At 42.9% G+C, this 26312-nt stretch overlaps 1 protein-coding gene across 1 annotated transcript; it reads right to left on the reverse strand.

Annotated features, from left to right (window-relative positions):
- Positions 1–5805: 5805 nt before the first annotated feature.
- On the reverse strand, positions 5806–25093 carry LOC134343839 (probable G-protein coupled receptor 141). Its single transcript, XM_063042614.1, has 3 exons — positions 25021–25093; positions 7245–7292; positions 5806–7158 (listed from the first exon to the last, which is right to left on the reverse strand). The coding sequence occupies exon 3, from the start codon at positions 7101–7103 to the stop codon at positions 6261–6263; it is 843 nt and encodes a 280-aa protein (XP_062898684.1). The 5' UTR covers positions 7104–7158; positions 7245–7292; positions 25021–25093; the 3' UTR covers positions 5806–6260.
- Positions 25094–26312: the final 1219 nt, after the last annotated feature.

The raw sequence follows: 26312 nt of genomic DNA on the forward strand, positions 1-26312 counted from the left end.
ATACTCGAATCCTCTTGCAATGAATGCCAGCATACCATTCGCCTTTTTCACCGCCTGCTGTACCTACATACCCACTTTCAATGACTGGTGTACAATGACACCCAGGTCTTGTTGCACCTCCCCTTTTTCTAATCGGCCACCATTCAGATAATAATCTGTTTTCCTGTTTTTGCCACCAAAGTGGATAACCTCACATTTATCCACATTAAATTGCATCTGCCATGAATTTGCCCACTCACCTAACCTATCCAAGTCACCCTGCATCCTCTTAGCATCCTCCTCACAGCTAACACTGCCACCCAGCTTCGTGTCATCCGCAAACTTGGAGATGCTGCATTCAATTCCCTCATCCAAGTCATTAATATATATTGTAAACAACCGGGGTCCCAGCACTGAGCCTTGTGGTACCCCACTAGTCACTGCCTGCCATTCTGAAAAGGTTCCGTTTATTCCCACTCTTTGCTTCCTGTCTGCCAACCAATTCTGTATCCACATCAATACTATACCACCAATACCGTATGCTTTAAGTTTGCACATTAATCTCCTGTGTGGGACCTTATCAAAAGCCTTTTGAAAATCCAAATATACCACATCCACTGGTTCTCCCCTATCCACTCTACTAGTTACATCCTCAAAAAATTCTATGAGATTCGTCAGACATGATTTTCCTTTCACAAATCCATGCTGACTTTGTCCAATAATTTCACTGCTTACCAAATGTGCTGTTATCACATCTTTGATAACTGACTCCAGCAGTTTCCCCACCACCGATGTCAGGCTTACCGGTCTATAATTCTCTGGTTTCTCTCTCCCTCCTTTTTTAAAAAGCGGGGTTACATTAAGAAGAAGTACTGGAGCTTTTAAGGAATATAAAAGTGGATAAGTCTCTGGGTCCTGACAGGATATTCCCTAGGACCTTGAGGGAAGTTAGTGTAGAAATAGCAGGGGCTCTGACAGAAATATTTGAAAAGTTTAGGGGTAACATGAGGGGGAACTTCTTTACTCAGACAGTGGTAGCTGTGTGGAACAAGCTTCCAGCAGAAGTGGTTGAGGCATGGAAAAAGCCTATCCATGTCAACTCTATCTATCCCCCTCATAATTTTAAATACCTCTATCAAGTGCCCCCTCAACCTTTTACGTTCCAAAGAATAAAGACACAACTTGTTCAACCTTTCTCTATAATTTAGGAGATGAAACCCTGGTAACATTTTAGTAAACCTACTCTGTACTCTCTCTATTTTGTTGACATCTTTCCTATAATTCGGTGACCAAAACTGTACACAATACTCCAAATTTGGCCTCACCAATTCCTTGTACAATTTCAACATTACATCCCAACTCCTATACTCAATGCCCTGATTTATAAAGGCCAGCATACTAAAAGCTTTCTTCACCACCCTATCCACATGAGATTCCACCTTTAGGGAACTACGCACCATTATTCCTAGATCCCTCTGTTCTACTGCATTCTTCAATGCCCTACCATTTACCATGTACGTCCTATTTTGATTAATCCTACCAAAATGTAGCACCTCACATTTATCAGCAGTAAACTCCATCTGCCATCTTTCAGCCCACTCTTCTAACTGGCCTAAATCTCTCTGCAAGCTTTGAAAACTTACTTCGTCATCCACAACTCCACCTATCTTAGTATCATCTGCATACTTACTCATCCAATTTACCACCCCATAATCCAGATCATTAATGTATATGACAAATAACATTGGGCACAGTACAGATCCCTGAGGCACATCACTAGTCCCCAGCCTCCAATCTGACAAACAGTTATCCACCACCACTCTCTGGCGTCTCCCATCCAGCCACTGCTGAATCCATTTTACTACTTCAATATTAATTGTTGTTGTCATCATGGCTATCCCTTGAGGTCGTGGATGATGGTCTTCCATCTGTTGATCTACTTATGGGCTCACAAGTGGCTTATGAGTCCAATCTTGACTTTGAAAGTTCTTCCGCATTCAGGACGGGTGGTTCCAGATGGCAGATCGGACTTTGGTTGTTGCTGCCTCTCTTTCCATTTTCTTCTCTTTTCTTCTAATTCTGCACATGTGTTGGCTTCGAAAATTGCTGTTCCTTCTCGGATGATGGCTTGCCAGAGTTTCCTGTCCTTGGCAGTGGTTTCCCAATTGTTGATGTCGATGCTACATTTCTTCATGTTGGCTTTTAAGATGTCTTTGAATCTCTTCTGTTGTCCACCTCTTTTACATTTGCCTTCTTTAAGCTGGGAGTAGAAGATTTGTTTCGGCAGACGTCCGTCTTTCATCCAAACAACATGACCGCTCCATCTTGGTTGGTTCTTGATGACATAGGCTTCAATGCTTGTTGTTTTTGCTTCATTTATCTCACTGACGTTGGTTCTTCTATCTTCCAAGCTGATATTTAAGATGTTTCGAAGACAGCGTTGATGAAACTTTTCCAGTGCCTTCAGATGACGTTGATAAGTTGTCCAGGTTTCTAATGCATACTAGGAAGGATGTGGAAGCATTGGAAAGGGTACAGAGGAGATCTACCTGGATGCTGCCTGGTTTAGAGAGTATGCATTATGATCAGAGATTAAGGGAGCTAAGGCTTTACTCTTTGGAGAGAAGGAGGATGAGAGGAGAATTGATAGAGGTGTACAAGATAATAAGAGGAATAGATAGAGTGGATAGCCAGCACTTCTTCCCAGGGCACCTCTGCTCAGTAGAAGGGGACATGGCTTGAAGGTAAGGGGTGGGAAGTTCAAGGGGGATATTAGGGGAAGGTTTTTTACTCAGAGAGTGGTTGGTGCGTGGAATGCACTGCCTGAGTCAGTGGTGGAGGCAGATACACGAGTGAAGTTTAAGAGACTACTAGACAGGTATATGGAGGAATTTAAGGTGGGGGGGGTTATACGGGAGGCTGGGTTTGAGGGTCAGCACAACATTGTGGGCCAAAGGGCCTGTAATGTGCTGTACTATTCTATGTTCTATGTTCTATGTTCTATACAGGAGCGTTGGGAATACCACTGCTTTGTACACTAACATTTTGCTGTCTGTTCAGATGTCACGATCATGAAAGACTCTTATTCGGAGACGTACAAAAGCTGTTCCAGCGCATTTAAGACAATGTTGGATCTCGTCATTAACATCGACATTGGAGGAGAGGTGACTTCCAAGATACAGAAAGTGGTCCACATTTTCCAGGGTTGTTTCGCCAAGTTGAATTGATGGTTCTATCCGATTTGTCTCAATTGGTGACGGTTGATAGATGATCTGAGTCTTCTTGGAATTGATGGTAAGTCCAAGTTTCGTGTATGCACGGTTGAAGGCAGTCAGACTCTGTTGTAGGTGGTTTTCTGAAAGAGCTGAAACACTGTTGTCATTTGCGTATTGGAACTCGATGAGGGAACTCGTGGATGTCTTCGTTTTGGATTTCAGAGGGGCAAGATTGAAAAGTCTGCCATCTGTTCTGTAGGCAATTTCGATTCCTGGGGGTAGGTCGTCCTTGATAATGTGGACGATTGTCGCAATGAAGATGGTGAATAAAGTTGGACATTAATACCTAACAATTGAACCTTCCATGTGGGACCTTGTCTTAAACCTCTTCCTATCTAATAACTCTCGAGCAGCTGTGGAGGCCAAGTCTTTGGGTATATTTAATCAGGGATTGATAGATTGAGGGGGTGGTAATTTGGATGAGTAAGTATGCAGATTGATAGGTAAGGGCGTCACAGCCTGATATGGAAACACCAATGTCCTGTAATGGAAATTCATACAAGTAGTGGATACGGCTCTGTCCAGCCTAGGTAAATCACAAACAAGAGAAAATCTGCAGATGCTGGAAATCCAAGCAACACACACAAAATGCTGGGAGAAATCAGCAGGCCAGGCAGCATCTATGGAAAAGAGTACAGTCAATGTTTCGGGCTGAGACCCTTCATGGGTCTCACCCAAAACATCGACTATACCCTTTTCCATAGATGCTGCCTGGCCTGCTGAGTTCCTCCAGCATTTTGTGTGTGTTGTCAGCCGAGGTAAAGACCACCATTGAGCACATCTACATGAAATGCTGTTGTAGGAAAGCAGCATCTATCATCAGGGACCCACACCGACCAGGGCATGCTTTCTTCTCGCTGATGCCATCAGGAAGAGAGTACAGGAGTCTCAGGACTCACACCACCAGTTACTATCCCCCAGCCATCAGTCTCTTGAACCAAATACCATAAGACCATAAGATATAGGAGTAGAATTAGGCCATATGGCCCATTGAGTCTGCTCTGTCATTTCATCAAGGCCAATCTATTTCTTTCCCAGCACCAATCTCCTGCCTTCTCTCCATATCCCTTCATGCTATGACAAATCAAGAATCTATCAACCTCTGCCTTAAATATACCCAATAACTTGGATTCCACAACCACCGGTGGCAATGAATTCTGTAGATTTGCCACTCTCTGGCTGAAGAAATTTCTCCTCATCTCCATTCTAAATGGATGTCCCTCTATTCTGAGGCTGTGCCCTCTGGTTCTAGACACCCCACCAAACATCCTCTCCACATCCATTCAAAGCCTTTCAATATCCAATAGGTTTCAATGAGACCATTCCTCACTATTCAGAATTCCAGTGAGTACAGGCCCTGAGCCATCAATCAGTTCTCATATGGTAACCCTTTCATTCCCAAAATCATTCTCATGAACCTCCTCTGAACCCCCTCCAATGTCACACATCCTTTCTTACATAAGGAGCCTAAAACTGTTCACAATTCTCCGAATGAGGCCTTATCAGTGCCTTATAAAGCCTCAACATTACATTCTAGCTTTTATATTCTAGTCCTCTTGAAATGAATGCTAACATTGCACTTGCTTTTCTCACCACTGACTTAACTTGCAAATTAACCTTTAAGGAATCCTGCACGAGAACTCCCAAATCCTCTTGTGCCTCAGATTTCTGTATTTTCTCTCCACTTAGAAAATACTGTACGTTTTTATTTCTTCCACCAAAGTTCATGACCATACACTTCCTGACACCGTATTCCAAAGTGGATAACTTCACTTGCCTCATCTTTGAAATGTTCCCACAGCAATGAACTCACTTTTGAGGACTCTTCATTTCATGTTCTTAATATTAATTGTTTATTTGTTTATTTATTATTATTTCTTCTTTCATTTTGTATTTGCACAGTTTGTTGTCTTCCGAACACTGGTTGAGCATCCAATTTGGATGGTCTTTCTTTGATTCTGTTATGGTTATTATTCTATGCATTTCTCCAGCTATGTATATGAGAAATCCTGTTATGGTCTGATCACTCTTCCTTTGACCTTTACTTGACACCATACCAAATAGCCTTAATTAATCTTTCTTTCAAAATAAAGATGGTCATGTTGCTTGATTCAAATGGATGTGTTAGAGACTCTGATAAATTGTGGTGTAGTATTGTGGAAAGTCTGTGATTTGTGTCACGAGTCCAGAGTTTACACCAGATCATCATGCTATGTTATCAATAGTTAATTAAACATAATATTGCAGCATATGTTTCAATATTTTAAAGGCACCGAATAGGCACAAAATGGAAAAGATGGTGAACAGGTCTGCCTGCATTGCTTTGGCATTCTGCAGGTCACAGTCCATTTGGAAACCTTTGGTCAAAATCCAGTTCGGATCACTGTACTAATGAACAATCTCTTGCTAGTATTCAGCATTTTATCAGCAATGCCAAATGGATTGTATTTAAAAACATGAATGAAACTCAGTTCACCCTCTCCCACGTATTTAAAATATTTTATTTATTTTATGTAGTGATACAACACAATAATAGGCTCTTATGGCCCAACAAGCCTTTGCCGTCCAATTACACTCATGTGACAAATTAATCCGCTAACCCATACATCTTTGGAATGTGGGGGGAAACTAGAGCACCCTGAGGAACCCCATGTGGTTATGAGGAGAACGTAAAAACTCCTTACAGCCTTTAGCAGGAATTGAACCTTGGTCACTGGCACTGTAACAGTGTAATGGTAACTGCAATGATACTCATATCTGCAAGCATATGACAGAATCACAAACAATTTTCAATAATTTTAGATATCTTAATTTTATATGAATTATCACATTTACAAAGCACACTATGCAACCACATTTCTACAGCACTTATTGTCCACGATTTAAAATGTATATATAATGTCCATAATTCAATAACCAAAACATTTTGCAGTTAGTAATTTTGAACATCTTTATTGTACATGAGAATTAATTTGCATTCATTTGAAACTAGACCAGACTAATTTTTTAATGCGCAGTGAAAAAGAAGATCAGCCCATCAAAGCAGCTTATTGTTGTTAGAGCTAAGAATATTTCATTAATAATATAACAAGACTCATCTTGCTGAATGTAGAACAACCTGTAGACAAGGTAGGGCAAAAAACATGTGATCATAAGAAATAAAATCAACAATGTCTTTTTCTGTGCTCCAAATTCCTGTCGTTTGTGTAAGGTCCTGGTGTGCTTAGCTGCTAATTTTATTATTATCCTCATCTCAATGGCAAGCAAGATACAAATTGTTGTTAGTACAACAGCAATAAGAATGTAGTTCACAGATTTTACATATCTTTCACTAATTTCTTTTTGGAACTGGAAGCATTCAGTTGTGTTATACTCCTTTGAAGCACCATAGAAACTGAAAAACAGTGGGAGGATGGCAAGAATCACCAATGCCCAGATTGCCAGGCTGACAGCACAGGAGTGCCAAGGTTGGTAAAATCGCATTGACTTCTTTCCTCCAAAGAAACTGGACATCCTTATGACAACTATAATGACATAAAACACAAAGGACAGGTACATGTGGACATGAATCATCGCACTCACTACCTTACAGAATATCTTGCTGAAGCTCCATTTATTCAAAACATAATAGGAGATGCGGAAAGGCAGAGTTAAGATAAAGATTGTGTGCACTGACATGAGATTGATGACAGCAATAGATGTCACTGACTTTTTATCATTTTTGATCTTCCATATCATGATGAAAGCACCAGCAGAACCTCCCACTAACACAAGCCCATAAATTCCGATTAAAATTTTCTGAGCAGAGTTTTGCAAAAGATCACAGGTGTCTTTCGTTATATTAGCCATTCTGCAGATCCTTCAAGAACAAGTAACTTGTTTGTAATTAAAAGCGAAGAGTTTTCTGCAAAAGAAATGAAGAAATTATCCACACACCTCTGGAAAATGTACTGAAAAGGAGCTAATCAACAACATTGTTGCAGAACTCACAGATAAGTTGTTTGTAGTCAACCGCATTAACCTTGTTGGTTTTGAAACCTGAAAGAAAAGATTTAAGATATAATAATTAAAACAATGGAACACATTAAATACTAATCATTGTATATCAGTGCCCATTACTAATGGGGCCATGGCTGCTGAAAAATATGACAACTATATGGTCTTATGTAGATGATACAAAAATGGAGGGCTATGTAGGAGGAAAGAGTTAGGTTGATCTTAGGGTAGGTTAAAAGGTCGGCACAAAGTTGTGAGCCAAAGGGGCTGCACTGTGTTGTTGCATTCAACGTTCTAAAGTGTAATACAACATATTGTGTGGCATTGACCACCAGCAATGTGCAATGGGAGCTCCCAGAACCCTGGTGTAATTGGTAGAAGGAATGGGTTCTCTCACAAACTATCCACTTGGTCAATCCAGCATGCTGTACATCCGGCAGTTAGCATAATGCTTTGCAGTGCCAGAGATTGTGGTTCAATTCCTGCCGCTGCCTGTGAGAAGTTTGTACGTCCTCCTGTGATTGCATGTGTTTTCACCATTTGCTCCAGTTTCCACGCACATTCCAAAAATGTACGGGTTAGTTTTAGTGAGTTGTGAGCATGCTATATTGGTGCTGGAAGCATGGCGACACTTGTGGACTGCCCCAGCACATCCTTGCACTGTGTTGATCATTGCCACAAATGACACATTTCACTGTATGTTTTGAAGCACATGTGACAGGTAAAGATAATCTTCAGCTTGACACTCAACCTATTCTTATTAGGCATGCTCTCCAATCCAGGCAAATCTCCTCTGCACTCTCTATAGCATCCACATCCTTCCTGTAATGAGGTGACCAGAACTGAACACAGTACACCAAGTGGGTCTGACCAAGGACTCATATAGCTGTCACATTACCTCACGGCTCTTGAACTCAATCCCACATTTGATGAAGGTGAACACACCATACGCCTTTTTAACAACACTGTCAACCTGCACAGCAGTTCCTATGGACACGGACCCCGAGGTCTCTCTGATCCTTTGCACTGCCAAGAGTCTTACCATTAATACTATATTCTGTCTTCAATTTGACCTACCAAAATTAACCACTTCACATTTATCTAGTTTGAACTCCTTATGCCAGTTCTCAGCCCAGTTCTGCAGCTACCAATGTCCTGCTGTACCCTCTAGCCTATCCACAACACCCGCAACTTGTGTGTCATCAGCAAACTTACTAACCCACCTTGCTACTTTCTGATCCAGGTCATTTATAAAAATCACAAAGAGGAGGAGTCCCAGAACAAATGCCTGAAGCCCAGCACTGGTCACCAACCTCCATGCAGAATATGAACCACCTACAACCACCCTTTGCCTTCTATGGGCAAGCCAACTCTAGATACACAAAGCAATGTCCCCTTGGATCCCATACCTCCTTACTTATTGAATGAGCCTTGCATGGGGAACCTTACTGAAATTCATATACACTACATCCACTGCTCTACCTTTATCAATGTGTTTCGTTACATCCTCAAATAATTCAATTAGGCTCGTAAGGCATGGCCTGCCTTTGACAAAGCCATGCTGACTATCCCTAATCAGATAACATTTCTCCATACGCTCATAAATCCTGCCTCTTGGGATCTTCTCCAACAAAGGTTAAAGATCTCAGTGAACACTCCAGCCAGTTGATCAGCACAGGTCTTTAGTACGTGGCCAGGTACTTCGTACTGGGCCAGATGCTTTTCATGGGTTCACCCCCCGAAGGCTGCTCACGCGTCAGCCGCAAAGACTGAAATCACCAGATCATCAGGGGCTGTGGGAATTTGTGATGGCTCCTCCATGGTTTGTCAGTCAAAGCGATTATAGAAGGCATTGAGCTCATCTGGAACATAGGAGTTGTCTATTGGTGGGTCCTCAGGTGGCTGTAGAGCCTGTTCAGGGATCCACATATTCTGGTGCAGTGTGGACAAGAGCAAGTAGTGGCTGTGATTAGTGGTTGGGTCTTTTGGCTATTCAATTTTACGTTCTTCAATGTTAGGTGGGTAGAGGAACAGAGGGATCTCAGATATTTACACCACTCACCGAAAGATGCACTGCAGAACAGTAAGGCCGCCAAGTTACTAGAACAGAAATGCAGGGTAGTTATACTTCAGCAGTATTGAATCTTGCATGGACCCTAGAGTGATGTGGAGTTTTGGCCACATTATGAACTGCAAAAGTCTCAGGCACCCTAGATTTTTATATAAACTTTGTTTTAAAATTTTATATTTTTGTCTTCTGCATCAGTGTGTCAGTAGAAAAGAGCAAATTTTAGATTTCTAACCATTCTTTTTCTGATTAACTGAAACAGGAATGGGTGTAGAAGGAATCAAACTGGACGAAGGACAACCAAACTAAAAGGTGAGGCTGTGGGAGGTGTGACAGTTTAACTTTCAAATCATCAATTCCTACACCATGGCAAGAGTGAGCATAGCAACAAGACACAAAGTGGTCAACTGCATCACCAACATCTCTGCCAAGCAGAAATTTCGCAGCAGACAGGAGCTTCAAGATGTGCTCTCCAAGCTCTTCTGAAGAAGCACAAAGAAATAGGCAAGGATGAGGACCAGAAATGCAGTGCTCAGGCGTGGAAAATGAGTTTAGCAAATGAGAGATACATCAGACTGACATCCCTTCTAAATCAGAAGTCTAACACTGCTATCAGCTCTGAACTCACAGAAACCTTTGGAACCCAAGGATGCCCCTCTACAGTCATGGAAGAGCTGCTGCCAAAATGCCATTCCACCAAAGTGGAAACAAAGAGATTCAACTATGCACAAAAATGCAAGAACTGGGATGCTGAAAATTGGCAGCAAGTACTCTGGACTGATGAGTTAAAATTTGAAATCTTTGGCTCCAACAGGTAGCAGTTTGTCCATAGAAGAGATGGAAAGCGCTGCATGGATGAGTGCTATAGCCAACAGCAAAGCATGGTGGAGGTTCTCTGCAGGTTTGGAACTGCATTTATGTAAATAAAGTCGGTGATCTGGTCAGAATTAATGGAATCCTCAGTGTTGAGGTAGAAGCAGATTCTCAGTCATTACAATATCGTTAGAGAGGCATCTGATCAGTCCCAACTGTATTCTGCTGCAGAACATTGACACCAAACACACGACCATGGTCATAAAGTACTATCTTCAGCAAAAATGTAGAGAAGATGTAGCTCATTCAGGTTCACCAATTCAGTACAGAAGGCATCGATTCACGGTAGTTTGGTGTTTGAGTAGCAGCCAAGCAATCAGAAGTGTGAGAAGACGTAGCTCACTCAGGTTCATCGAATGAGGTCATATGGCATCAATTTGCAGCAGTTTGGTGTTTGAGTAGTGCCCAATCAGCAATCAGGATTGAATAGCAAGAATAAATAAAATAAGGCAGGGAAAGCAAAGTGGCCATTATGGGGCGGCCTTTATTGGAGACAACAGCATTCAAGAAGATGTTTGAGGCTTTAGCTCTTCAAGGCTTCAGTGAGGAGCAGACAGAAGTCAAGAAAGTTGTAGGTAGATTTTATTCTGCAGTTTATTTATTGTTTTCTTCCTTATATTTGCTCAGTTAGAACAGTAGAGATGCCAGGCGATATAGTTGAATGCTCTTCTTGTGGGATGTGGGGAGACCGGGAGACCTCCAGTGTCCCTGATGACCACCTGCAAGAAGTGCATCCAGCTGAAGAATCAGAATCCGCTTTATTATCACCGGCATGTGTCGTGAAATTTGTTAATTTGGCTTCTAACACTCCGCGTTAGAGGGTTGGAGCTGGAAATAGATGAACTCTGGATCATTTGGGAGTCTGAGAGGATGATGGATAGGACATTTAGAGTGATAGTTACATCCAAGGTGCAGGACTTTGATGTAACTATCATCTTGTAACTTGTAACTTGGGTGTGAGGAGAAGGCAGCAGGGGAGTGGGGATGACTGGAAGGATTGGATCAGCCCATGATTGAATGGTGGAGCTGAATGGCCTACTTCTGCTCCTATATCTTATGGTCTTTTGGTCTTATGGAGTCAGGAATTAGTGACAATCAGGAAGGGGAAAGGGGTTAATGAGCCAGTGCAGAGTACCCCTGTGGCCATTCCCCTCAACAACAGGTAGACCACTTTAGATACTGTTTGGGGGGAGTGGGGATGACCTAGCAGAGAAAAGCCATAGGTGTGAGGTCTCTGGATCTGAGTCTGGCTCAGTGACTCTCAAGGGAAGGGGAGAGAAGAGATGAACTGTGGAGGTAGGATAACAGAAAGGAGGTTCTGTGGACAAGAATGAGATATCCGGATAGTATGTTGCCTTCCAGATACCAGGGTCCAGATCATCTCTGTTAGAATCCACAGCATTCTTAAGTGGGAGGGTGAGTAGTCAGAGGCCATGTAGGTACTGATGACATAGGTAGGAAGAGTGACGAGGTTCTGTAAAAGGAGTTCATGGAGTTAGATGCTAAGTTAGAGGACAGGACCTCCAGAATTGTGATCTCAGGGTTGCTATGCGTGCATTGTGCTGCTGAGACCAGAAATAGATCAAACAGTTTAGCACATGGCTAAGGAGTTGGTGCAGGAGGGAAGGCATCAGAGTTTTAGGTTATGAGCCTCTCTTCCAAGGAAGGTGGGGTCAGTACAAAAGAGACAGTTTGTAACTGAGCTGGAAGGGATGAATATCCAAGCAGGAAGGTTTCCAAAGTGCTGTGCAGGGGTTGGGAGCTAATCAGGAGTTGCAGGGGGATGGGAACCAGAGTTGCAGAATAGATAGTGGAGAGGCTGTGGAGACAGATGTTGTTAAGATCTCAGACAAAGTCAGGAATTAAAAGGTTGAGCATGGTGCAATCAATGTTCAGAGCTGTGTATATTTTAATGCAAGAATGACCGTAGGGAAGGTAGATGAGCTCAGAACATTGATCAACACCTGGAATTATGACGTTGTAGCCATGGGTGAGACTTGGTTGCAAGAGGGACAGGACTGGCAGCTCAAAATTCCAGGGTTCCTTTGTTTTAGATGCAACAGAGCAAGAGGGATTAAAGGGTGAAGGGTGGCAGTACTAGTCAGCGAAAATGTCACAGTTGTTCTCAGGCAGGACACACTGCAAAATCTCATATAGTGAGGCTTTATGGTTAAAACTGAGGAATAAGAGAGACATGACCATGTTAGTGGGGCTATATTTTAGACCACCCAACAGTCCGCGGGATTTAGAGGGGCAAATTTGTGGAGAGATTGCAGACTGTTGCAGGAAATATAAGGTTGTGATAGTAGGTGATTTTATCTTTCTGCATACTGACTGGGACTCCCGTGTTGTAAAGGACAAGGTGGGATAGAGTTTGTCAAATGTGTTCAGGAAATAGAATCAGTACATAGAATAGAAGTCCCAATGAGAAAGTTAGTGATACTTGATCTCTATTAGGGAATGAGATGACAGGTGAAAGAAGTTTGTGTAGGGGAACACTTTGCATCATGCGATTATAATCCCATTAATGGGAGGCCTTCAAAAGTGAATTTTGGTAGTACAAAGCTCGCAGGAGCACAGGTCCATGGTGCAGAAGGGAAGGCGGTGAAGAAGGGAGCGGTAGTGATAGGGGATTCAATAGTCAGGTGAACAGACAGCAGATTCTGTGGACATGAATGGGACACTCAGGTATGTTGAGGAAACAGAGAGCCTGCAGAGAGACTTAGATAGTTTAGGGGAATGGGCAAAGAAGTGGCAAACGAAATACAATGTTGGAAAGTGTATGGTCATGCACTTTGGTGGAAGAAATAAACGGGCAAACTATTATTTCGATGGGGAGAGAATTCAAAATGCAGAGATACAAAGGGACTTGGGAGTCCTTGTGCAAGGTACCCTAAAGGTTAACCTCCAGGTTGAGTCGGTGGTGAAGAAGGCGAATGCAATGTTCCTCATTTTGAGAGGAATAGAATATAAGAGCAGGGATGTGATGGTGAGGATCTATAAGGCACTCGTGAGACCACACTTGGAGTACTGTATGCAGTTTTGGGCTCCTTATCTTAGAAAGAATATACTGAAATTGGAGAGGGATCAGAGAAGATTCACGAGAATGATTGCACGAATGAAAGGGTTACCTTATAAAGAACGTCTAGTAGCTCTTGGGCTGTATTCCCTGGATTTCAGGAGAATGATGGGGAATCGCACAGAAAGATTCCAAATGTTAAAAGACCTGAACAGATTAGCTATGGCAAAGTTATTTCCCATAGTAGGAGATTCTAAAATAAGAGGGCACATCTTCAGGATTGAAGGATGTCCATTTAGAACTGAGATGCGGAGAAATTACTTTAGTCAGAGGGTGGTAAATCTGTGGAATTTGTTGCCACCAGTGGCTGTGGAGGCCAAGTCGTTGGGTGCATTTAAGGAAGAGATAGATCGGTTCTTGATTAGCCAGGACATCAAAGGGTATGGGGTGAAAGCAGGGGAGTGTGGATGACTGGATGAGTTGGATCAGCCCATGATTGAATACGGAGCAGAATTAATGGGCCGAATGGCCTACTTCTGCTGCTATATCTTATGGTCATGGTATATTGCTTCCCAGGAGCCAGGGTCAGGGACATCTCGGATCACATCCACAACACTTTGGAGAGGGAGGCAGGGCAGGTAGATGTCTTGGTACATGTTGTTATCAATGACATGGGAAGGAAAAGCAGAGAGGTCCTGAAAAGAGGATTTAGAGATCTAGGTAGAAAGCTGAGAAGCAGGACCTCCCAGGTAGTAACTTCTGGATTGCTGCCTGTGCCATGCGTCAGTGACGGTAGAAACAGGATGATTTGGCAAATTAATGCGAGATTGAGAAGCTGGTGCAATGGGCAGGGCTTCAGGGTCTTGGATCATTGGGATGTCTTCTGGGGGAGGTATGACCTGTTCAAAAGTGATGGGTTGCACCTGAACCTGAAGGGGGCAAATATTAAGACCATAGGACATAGGAACATGAGAGGGTACAGTTTTAAAGTGCTTGGAAGTAGATACAGAGGAGATGTCAGGGGTAAGATTGGGTGAGTGCCTCAAATGGGCTGCCAGCGACTGTGGATACGGTATACAATAGGGTCTTTTGATACAACAGGGTCTTTTAAGAGACTCCTGGATACAATAGGGTCTTTTAATTTCTAATTTCTCTGCATCTCTGTTTTGAATGGATGTTCCTCTATCCTGAGGCTGTGGCCTCTTGTCCTAGACTCTCCTACCATAGTAAACATACTTTGAGTATTGTGAACAGTTTTGGGCTCCTCATCGAAGAAAAGATGTGCTGGCATTGGAGAGGATTCAGAAGATGTTCAGAGTAGTGCTGTACTATTCTGTGTTCTATGTTCTAAAGGGTGGTGATTTTGAGGAATTTGTTGCCACGTACATCTGTGGAGGCCAGGTCATTGGGTGTATTTAAGGCAGAAATTGATAGGTTCTTGACTGGACATTGCATCAAAGGTTACGGGGAGAAGGCTGGGTACTGGGGTTGAGGAGGAGATAGAAGAAAGGATCAGCCATGATTGAATGGCAGAGCAGACTCTATGGGCCAGATGGCCTAATTCTGCTCCTATGTTTTATGGTCTTATGGCCGCAGCATCACATCCCTACGATCTGGTATTCAAGGCCTCTTGAAATGAATGCAAACATTGCATTTGCCTTCCTCACCACCTACTCTACCTGCAAGTTGGGTGTTCTGCGCAAGGACTCTCAAGTTCTTTTCCATCTCGGATTTTCGATTTTCTCCCCATTTAGAAAACAGCCTGGGCATTTATTTCTACTGTCAAGGTGCTTGACCATGCATTTTCCAACATACTATTTCACTTGTCACTCTCTGTTAAGGTTCCTTTTCTTCTCTGCCTTGCTCTACTTAGGTTAGTAAATAACCGTTGCATGTTCTTCATACCAGATGTTGGAGTCTCCCAGGGAACTAGATCTGTGTGAAGTACATCCAGCTGCAGTTCCTTTAAGACAGCGTTTGGGATCTGGAGTTACAGCTGGATGACCTTTGGCTTCTACAGGAGAGTGAGAAGATCATCGATCAGAATTACAACAAAGTAGTCACCCCGGAGGTGCAGAATACGAGTAGCTAGGTGACCATCAGGAGAATTGGAAATGTGAATAGGCAGTTTGGGCAGGGCACTCTGTGGCCATTCCCCTCAATGATAAGAACATTTTGGATACGGTTGTGGGGGGGTAATCTCCCAGGGGAATGCCGTGGAGCATGGGTCCATGATGAGAAGGTAAAGAGGCAGAAGAAGGGAACGGTAGTAATAGGGGACTCAATAGTCAAAGGAACAGACAGGAGATTCTGTGGCCATGAACGGGACACCCGGATGGTATGTTGCCTCCCAGGTGCGAGGGTCAGGGACAACCTGAGGAGGGGAATCTCTTAGGCTAAACACACATACAAACAGAGAATCGAGGAGCATTTCAACTCCTCGGACCCCAGCGCATGTGACATGGCACACAGGTCATTACAGACTTCAAACCACCTAGTACTGTGCCCCCTTCCAGCTCTGCTTCCCTCCCTGATGAGCTCAATTACTTCTACACTCGCTTTGACCGAGAGAACAAGGAGGTCACCCTCAAAGCGGATCTCCCACCTGCTGAACCGCCTCTCTCACTTTCCACCTCTGATGTTTGCGTCACCCTGAGCAGGGTGAATGTACGGAAGGCAGCTGGTCCGGATGGAATACCTGTTAAAACTCATTGCAGGAAAGAATTGATCGCACACTGCATAGAATTAAAAGTATATTTATGAACACTAACAAAACTAAAGAGTCAGTAGAGAGAAAAAATAAAAATAAAAAGGGACCATTATAATTAAACAGTCAAACGTGCACAGGTTGGAGCTGAAATCTTCCAAAAATCATATTCACTGATTCCCCAGTAAACTCCCGATCCTTGGCTCCATCGAATCACAATCCCCACCAGATGGAATTGGGTCTACTCTCTTCATCTCCACAGCCAAACCAAGGCCAAGATTCTCACCAGAATCCAGCACAAAACGAAACCCACTCCCCCAGCCTTCTCTCCCGATTGGATAGCTACATTCCTAAGCATCTCTAACAATACCCCAAACACTGCTACTACAAAAAGACCATTACATGAAATACCTTACACTGTTAGCAGTGAAACATTTACCAAGGCATTACATAAGAAATAAGGTGGATATCCTGTTGCAATATTACAGATTGTCAGGTATGATGTTGTTGTGGCCATCACTAAATCATGGCTGAAGGACCCATCTACAACCACTCTTTGCTTTCTGTGGGCAAACCAGTTCTGGATCCACAAAGCAATGGCCCCTTGGATCCCATGCCTCCTTACTTTCTGAATAAGCCTTGCGTGGTTGTACCTTGTCAAATGCCTTGCTGACATCCATATACACTACATCTACGGCTCTACCTTCATCAATATGTTCAGTCACATCCTCAAAAAATTCAGTCAGACTCGTCAGGCATGACCTGCCTCTGACAAAGCCAAGCTGACTATTCCTAATCATGTTATGTCTCTCCAAATGTTCATAAATCCTGCCTCTTAGGATCTTCTCCATCAACTTACCAACCACTGAAGTAACACTCACTGGTCTATAATTTCCTGGGCTATCCCTATTCCCTTTCTTGAATAGGGGAACAGCACCCACAACCCTTCAATCCTCTGGAACCTCTCTGGTCCCCATTGATGATGCAAAGATCATCGCCAGAGGCTCAGCGATCTCCTCCCTTGCCTCCCACAGTAGCCTGGGGTACATCTCGTCCGGTCCTGGCAACTTATCCAACTTGATGCTTTCCAAAAGCTCCAGCACATCCTCTTTCTTGATATCTACATGCTCAAGGTAGTTGGTTTACAAACAGAGCCAATGGGTAGTGAGACTTTTAGCGAGGAGAGGCTGATGATAGGGCAAACTTGCAGACAACCGAATGAGTTGCAACGTAAAAACAGACAAAATGGAAAAGGCAGAAGGCAGGCTTAAGGCATTATATTTGAATGTGCGCAGTACGCGCAATAAGGTTGATTCACTTTTAGCACAGTTACAGTTTGACAAGTACTATGTCATAGGCATCACTGTATTTTGGCTGAACGGAGATTGTAGCTGGGAGCAGAATGTCCAAGGATACACATTGTATCTTTGGACAGTAAGGGTAGGCAGGAAGGCAGAGGGGGTGGCGTGGCTTTGTTGGTAAAAAATGAAATTAAATCATTAGAAAGAGGTGACATACAGTCAGAATGTGTTGAATCATTGTGGATAGGGTGGATGAATCCCCAGGGCCTGGCAAGGTGTTTTCTTGAACCTTGTGGAAGCCAAGTGAAAAAGTTGCAGAGACATTTAAATCATCCTTAATGACAAGTGAGGTACCAGAGGATTGGATAGCTAATGTTGTTTTGTTGTTTAAGAAAGGCTCTAAAAATAAACCAGGAAATTATAGGCTTGTGAGCCTGACATCAGTAGTGGGAAAGTTGTTGGAAGGTATCCCAAGGGATCGGATATATATGTATTTGGATGTACAGGGATTGATTAGGGATAGTCAGCATGGCTTTGTGCATTGTAAGTCATGTTTAACCAAGGAGGTTACCAGGACAGCTGATGACAGCAAGGCAGTGGATGTTGTCTACATGCACTTTAGTAAGACATTTGACAAAGACATGCATGGGAGGTTGGTCAGGAAGGTCCAGCTGCTCAGCATTCAAGATGATGTAAGGGTTTTGGCCCAAAATGTCAACTGTACTTTTTTTGATAGGTGCTGCATGGCCTGCATAGTTCCTCCAGCATTTTGTGTCTGTTGCTCAGATTTCCAGCATCTGCAGATTTTCTCTTGTTTGACAGTTGGATTATATACTGGCTTTGTGGGAGAAGCTAAAAGGTGGTAGTAAATTGTTGTCTTTCTTACTGGAGGCTTGTGACTAGTGGAATGATGCAAGGATCAGTGCTGGGTCTATTGTTGTTTGTCATCTATACCAATGATCTGGATCATAATGTGGTTAACTGGATCAGCAAATTTGCGGATAACACCAAGGTTGGGGGCATAGTTGACAGCGAGAAAGTCTATCAGAACTTGCATGGGATCTGGACTGTCTGGAAAAATGGGCTGAGGGATCTGTGAATATGGGTCCATTATTCATTGAAAGTGACAGCACAGGTAAAGAAAGCCTTTGGCACATTGCCTTTCATAAATCAAAGTAGTAAGTACAGGAAATGAAATGTTGTGTTGAAGTTGTAGAAGATGTTGGTGAAGCCCAATTTGGAATATTGCGTGCACTTTAGGTTACCTACCCACTATAAGTAAGTTTGAAAGACTGCAGAGAAAATTTACAAGAATGTTGCCAAGACTGCAAGACCTGAATTACAAGGAAAGATTGAACAGGTTTGGACATTATTCCTTGGAACGAAGAAGATTGAGGGGAGATTTGATTGAGGTATACAAATTAGAACAGATAAATGCAAGCAGGCTTTTCCCACTGAAGTTGGGTCGTACTACAACTAGAGGTCATGGGTTAAGGATGAAATTTGAAAAGTTTAGAGGAACATGAAGGGAAGCATCTTCACTCAGATGGTTGAGAGCATGTGAAATGAGTTTCTAGCGCAAGTGATGCATGCAACCGGCCATCAAGACTGTCAAAATCTGCAGAACTCTGACAAGCTCTCCAAGATGTTTGGAACAACCTACCAGCCAATTTTTTCATAGAACTGCATGACAGTGTACTTCAGAGAATTGATATGGTTTTAAAAGCAAAGGGTGGTCACACCAAATATTGATTTGATATTGTTTTTTCCACCTGCTGATCTTTATCACAATTCTCTGATCTTTAGAAACTTTTCATTTCTTTATATTTGAAAGCATCTTCACTTTACAGAATGTTTTTACCGGTTCCTAAGACTTTTGCACACGAGGAAGGCAATGTGTCCCATCAGGTTTATCCTGGCCAAAAAAAAACTCTAACCTTATCCCATTTTGCAGAACTCTACCCTACATTCTATTGAAAATAAAAAAAAATTAGATGCTGGAAATCTAAAATAAATACAAAAGAAGTGCTGGAACTCCTCAGCAGGCAGACCACAGGCTGAAGATCCTTCTTCAGAATTGGAAACTGATAAAGCTGTAGGAAAGGTAGAATAGAGAGAGAGGATGTATCTAAATGAAAATGTTTCAGAGACGTTTTCCCTCCACTGTTGTAAAGAACTTGACCATATCTTATCCATTTCCTCTACTTCTGCCTTCACCCCTCTCCTCTTAGACAGAACAAAAATAGATTTCCCTATTCTATTCTTTCCATTCCACCAGCCTCTACAGTAAACCAATTGTTTTCTGTAATTTATACACCTTAAAAAAGACACTTCCTTCCTCTTTCACCAGCAGATATATCGTTCTTTTTTCAGTATTCTGTAGGGACCTTGCCCTCCGGAACTCCCTCGTGCAGGCTGTACTTCTTACAGTACTTCCACCTTACAACTCAAAACTTGTGCTTTCTCAGACACGTGCACACACACACACACGCACACACACACACACACACCCCACACACACATGCACACACGCGCACACACACACACACACACACACACATACACACGCGCACACACACACACCCCACACACACATGCACACACACGCACACACACACACACACACAGACACACACACGCATGCACACACACACATGCACACACATGCACACATGCACACACACACACATGCACACACGCACACACACACACACGCGCACACACACACAGACACACACACATGCACACGCACACACACGCATGCACACACACGCATACACACGCACACACACACACATGCACACATGCACACACACACACACACATGCACACACACGCATGCACACACACACACTCACACGCATACACACACACACGCACAGATATATACTGACACATACACACAAATATGCATAGGAACTGCAAGGTTAAAAAAAATATTATGGGAATCACAGATAGGACCCCAAATAGTAGGACTGAGGTGCTGTATTTAAATGCGCATAGCATGCAGAATAAGGTGGATGAACTCATGGCGTAATTATAGATTGGTCGGTATCACTGAGTTGTGGCTGAAAGAAGGCCATAGTTGGGAGCCTAACATCGGATATACTTCGTATCGAAAGGACAGGCAGGAAGACGTAGGCAGTGAAGTGGCTCTTTTGGAAAGAGACGGAATTACATCTTTAGAAAGAGATGACATAGGATCAGAGAAAATTGAAACTTTGTGTGTGGATGTAAGAAATTGCAAGGGTAAAAAAATACCTAGAAACATAGAACACAGAAACGTAGAAAACCTACAGCACAATACAGGCCCTTCGGCCCAGAACACTGTGCCAAACATGTCCTTACCTTAGAAATTACCTAGGGTTACCCATAGCCCTCTATTTTTCTAAGCTCCATGTACCTATCCAGGAGTTTCTTAAAAGACCCTATCATTTCCGCCTCCACCACCATCGCCAGCAGCCCATTTCATGCACTGACAACTCTCTGCGTAAAAAAACTTACCCCTGACATCTTCTCTGTACCTGCTTCCAAGCACCTTAAAACTGTGCCCTCTTGTGCTAGCCATTTCAGCCCTGGGAAAAAGCTGCTGATTATCCACATGATCAATGCCTCTCATCATCTTATCCTCCATCAGAGGATAGTCAGAGGCTTTTTCCCTGGGCTGAAATAGCTAACACGAGAGGGCACTATTTTAAGGTGCTTGGATGTAGGTACAGAGGAGATGTCAGGGGCATTTTTTACGCAGAGTGGTGAGTGCGTGGAATGGGCTGCCGGTGACAGTGGTGGAGGGGGATATGATAGAGTCTTTTAAGAGTCTCTTGGACAGGTACGTGAGCTTAGAAAAATAGAGGGCTATCTGTAACCCTAGGTAATTTCTAAAATAAGTACATGTTCGGCACAGCATCGTGGGCCGAAGTGCCTGTACAGTATTGTGCTGCAGGTTTTCTATGTTTCTAGTGTGCACGTGTATATATTTTATTTCCAGCCAACACCAGGAGACTAAAAGGTTTTGCTACTTAGATATATATTGGGGTGCAATAGGAGGGAGGTGGGGAGTGGATCTTCTTCCTGTGGTCTGTGTACCTCCTGTACCTAATAAAGTGGCCACTGAATGTAAATTCTTTGTTTTCTGCTGCTGCAGCGCATCCTCTTCAGGTTTGACGTGCTGTGTGTTCACAGATGCTCTTCTGCATACCACTGTTATAACACGTGGTTACTTGAGTTACTGTTGCCTTCCTGTCAGCTTGAACCAGTCTGGCCATTCTGTTCCATCTTCTTAAAAAGATATTTTTACCCACAGAGCTACTGCTCACTGGATGTTTTTTGTATTCTGCACCATTCTCTATAAACTCGAGAGACTGTTGTGCATGAAAATTCCAAGAGATCAGCAGTTTCTGAGATACTCAAACCACCCCATCTGGCACAAAAATCATTCCACAATCAAAGTAAGTTACATCACACTTCTTCCCCATTCTGACTTTTAGTCTGATCAACAAGTGAATTGCTTGACCATATCTTTATGATTTTATGATCGAGTTGCATGATTGACTTATTAGATATTTGCATTAATGAGCAGGTTTACAGGTGTACCTGATAAAGTGATCACTGAGTGTATGAATTAACTGAGGTAGAACTGTGAATAAGATTCAGCTAATGGAGTCTGAGGAGCTGGAGTCAAAATGAAAAAGCAGAAAGACAATATCTGAGAGAATAAAGCAACACACATCAAAGTTGCTGGTGAACGCAGCAGGCCAGGCAGCATCTCTAGGAAGAGGTACAGTCGACGTTTCAGGCCGAGACCCTTCGTCAGGACCCTGCAGGAATCTGCAGAATTCCTGTTATCTGAGAGAATAACATTGTCGACAAAGATCCTGCTCCTTTGCTGGACTGTTCTATCTTCTATATTTTATGTTCTAGATTAGAATTCACAAAGAATGTCACTGGGTTTGATCTTGCTGCTGTTATTGAAATATAGTGCCATTACGGTTGAGAATAATAATCACCTCTACCAACTGTGATGCAATCAATCTCTATCACCACCTCAGGAACATAGAAATCTACAATGCATTACAGGCCCTTCGGCCCACAATGTTGCGCTGACCATGTAACCTATTCCAGAAACTGCCTAGAATTTCCCTAGCACATAGCCCTCGATTTTTCTGCCACACTCTTTAAGGGATAGGGTTGCCAGCCTCCCAACTTGCCTCCTTTCACAGCCGGGATTGGGACTGTCCATGGTGGAATTCTTATCCTCCTCCAGTGTACCAAAAATACCTTTGTACAATTATGGCCATACTCCTTTTGCCACTGTATTTGATGTATTGAAAGAATGCAGTTTCTTGTGTGACACAGAGTTTATGGACCATGACACAAAACAGCTTGGTCTGGGCACACAAAGCTCGCATCAGACATCCCCTTGGTACCTATTTCCAACCACCTTAAACCTATGCCCACTTGTGATAGCCTATTCGGCCCTGAGAAAAAGCCTCTGGCTATCCACACGATCAATGCCCCTCATCAACTTATACACCTCTGTCAGGTCACCTCTCATCCTCCATCACTCCAAGGAGAAAAGGCCAAGTTCACTCAACCTATTCTTATAAGGTACGCTCTCCAATCCAGGAAACATCTTTGTAAATCTCCTCTGCAATCTCTCTATTGTATCCACATCCTTCCTGTAGTGAGATGACCAGAACTGAACACAGTACTCCAAGTGAGGTCTAACTAAGGTCTTATATACAGTAGCTGTAACATTACCTCACGGCTCTTAAACTCAATCCCTCAGGTGATAAATGCCAACACACCATATGCCTTCGTAACAACACTGTCATACTGTGCAGCAGCTTTGAGTGCCCTATGGACCCCAAGCTCTCTCAGATTCTCCACACTGCCAAGAGTCTCACCATTAATATTATATTCTGTCTTCAAATTGGACCTACCAAACTGAACCACTTCACACTTATCTGAGTTGAAGTCCTTCTGCCACTTCTCAGCCCAGTTCTGGGTCCTACTGATGTCCCGCTGTAACCTGTGACAACACTCCACATTATCCAGATGATAGATGTTACTAAGATAGGTGAAGTTGTGGATAATAAAGTAGGTTTTCAAAGCTTGCAGAGAAATTTAGACCATTTAGAAGAGTGGGCTGAAAGATGGCAGATGGAGTTTAATGCTGGTAAATGTGAAGTGCTATATTTTGGTAGGACTAATCAAAGTAGGACATACATGGTAAATGGTAGGGCATTGAAGAATGCAGTAGAACAGAGGGATCGTTCCCTGAAGGTGGGATATCATGTGGATAGGGTGGTGAAGAAAGCTTTTGGTATGTTGGCCTTTATTAATCAGAGCATTGAGTATAGGAGTTGGGATGTAATGTTGAAATTGTACAAGGCATTGGTAAGGCCAAATTTGGAGTATTGTGTACAGTTCTGGTCACCGAATTATAGGAAAGATGTCAATAAAATTGAGAGAGTACAGAGGAGATTTACGAGAATGTTGCCTGGGTTTCATCTCCTAAGTTACAGAGAAAGGTTGAACAAGTTGTGTCTTTATTCTTTGGAGCGTAGAAGGTTGAGGGGGGACTTGATAGAGGTATTTAAAATTATGAGGGGGATAGATAGAGTTGACGTGGATAGGCTTTTTCCATTGAGAGTCGGGGAGATTCAAACAAGAGGACGTGAGTTGAGAGTTAAAGGGCAAAAGCTTAGGGGTAACATGAGGGGGAACTTCTTTACTCAGAGAGTGGTGGCTGTGTGGAACGAGCTTCTGGAAAAAGTGGCTGAGGCAGATTCGATATTGTCATTTAAAGTTAAATTGGATAGATATATAGACAGGAAAGGAATGTAGGGTTATGGGCTGAGTGCAGGTCGGTGGGACTAGGTGAGAGTAAGAGTTCGGCACGGACTAGAAGGGCTGAGATCGCCTGTTTCCATGCTGTAATTGTTATATGGTTATATGGTTATCCACAAATCTCCAACCTTTCTGTCATCAGCAAACTTACTTCTACTCTTCTACTTCTTCATCCAGGTCATTTATAAAAAATCCCGAAGAGGAGAGATCCCAGAACAGATCCCCATGGAACATCACTGGTCACCGACCTCCATGCAGAATACGAACCATCTACAGCCACTCTTTGCCTTCTGTGGGCAAGCCAATTCTGGATCCACAGAGCAAGGTCTCCTTGGATCCCAAACCTCCTTACTTTCTGAAGGAGCTGAGCATGGGGAATCTTATTAAATGCCTTACTGAAATCCATAAACATTACATCCACTGCTCTACCTTCATCAATCTGTTTTGTTACATCCTCAAGGAAGTCAATCAGGCTCTTAAGACACAACGTGCTCTTGACAAGCCATGCTGACTATCCCTAATCAGACTATGTCTCTCCAAATGCTCATAAATCCTGCCTCTTAGGATTTTTTCCAACAACTTGCCCACCACAATAATAAAAAAGCACAATATATATAAGTATGTTCAATAGCTTATGTATGTCTGTAAAGCAATGCTTGGCGCAGGAGTGTCTGACTGATAACCATCCTGACTTGGCCAAATCCTACATTGTCTCAGTTTCTATAGCACTCTCAAGGGGGCCGCCAATTACTGTGTATGTCCTGATCAGGTTTAACTCCCCAAAATAAACCCTGGAACTCCGACCCCAAAGTCGAAATATGAGAAAGACAAAAATACAATAACTAAAATAATTTTAAAGAAAGACAGCTTTGAGGAAATTGCTGCTTATTTTCTTTGTTCTCTTTCCATCTCCATTTGAATTAAACTTTGCATCAAACACACTGTCTTACCTTGAGGCTTGTGATCAAAGCTGAAAGGTGAACTTTGTGCTTGCCCGTTGACAACAGCTTCTCAAGTGCAAAATATGTCACCAGCTAAAGAGGGACTTCCTTTTTTTTACTGCAGTCAAGACCAGAGGAAATAAGCAGTCTAAATATGTCCATTGGTTTTAACAGGAGCTAAAATACTGTTTTGGTCAGTTTAAATAGTTGTATTAAAAACAACCTGCCAATTCTTGCATTTTAGCTGGAAATATACAAAACTATCATCCTTACAAAATCTAAAATCATATATCTGATTCTGCTGTTGGGGGGGGGGTGGTGGTGGTGGAGGGTACCTCCTCACAGAGCTGTGTTTCATGTTCTAATCCACAGAAACTGTTATGAAACTGACATAGATGGAATCTGCTTCCTGGTTGTGCCATTATGGCTTACAGTTTGGTGACCTTCAGTTAGACCATCAGACAACCGAGCAGAATTGGATCATTTGGCTCATTGAGTGGACCCCACCTTTCCCTCATTGCTGAGTTGACATCACACTATACATTTTCACGGTGCCTCTTTCCAGTTATGCTTTGTTGAAGATTAAATTTATTTTAGTCAACATGGCCCTTGTGGCTACAGGGGTCAGGGGGTATGGAGGGAAGGCTGGGTTCTGAGTTGGATGATCAGCCATGATCATAATAAATGGCGGTGCAGGCTCGAAGGGCCGAATGGCCTACTCCTGCACCTATTTTCTATGTTTCTATGTTTCTATATAAAGTATTTTTTCTCTGATTATTGACAATGTTTTGCCTTTCTGTTTCAGGCTGCAAAACAACTTAACACCTTGTACCGCACAACAGAGACAGAGTTATTTTTCACCAGAGCTCATAAGACCACAAGACATAGGAGCAGAATTAAGCCATTCAACCCATCAAGTCTGCTCCACCATTCCATCATGACTGATTCCCGGATCCCACTCAACCCCATACACCTGCCTTCTCGCCATATCCTTTGATGCCCTGATGGATCAGCAAACGATCAACTTCCACCTTGACCTCCACTGCAGTCTGTGGTAGAGCATTCCACAGATTTAACACTCCCTGGCTAAAAAATATCTTCTTTACTTCTGTTCTAAATGGTCACTCTTCAATTTTGAGGCTGTACTCTCTAGTTCATGATAACCCCACCACAGGAAACATCCTCTCCACATCCACCCTATCTAGTCCTTTCAACATTCGGTAGGTTTCAATGAGATCTCCCTGCATTCTTCTAAATTCCAGCGAGTACAGGCCCAAAGCTGCCAAACACACCTCATGCGT

Source organism: Mobula hypostoma, chromosome 1 (genome assembly GCF_963921235.1).
Source record: "Mobula hypostoma chromosome 1, sMobHyp1.1, whole genome shotgun sequence".
Taxonomy (NCBI): Eukaryota; Metazoa; Chordata; class Chondrichthyes; order Myliobatiformes; family Myliobatidae; genus Mobula; species Mobula hypostoma.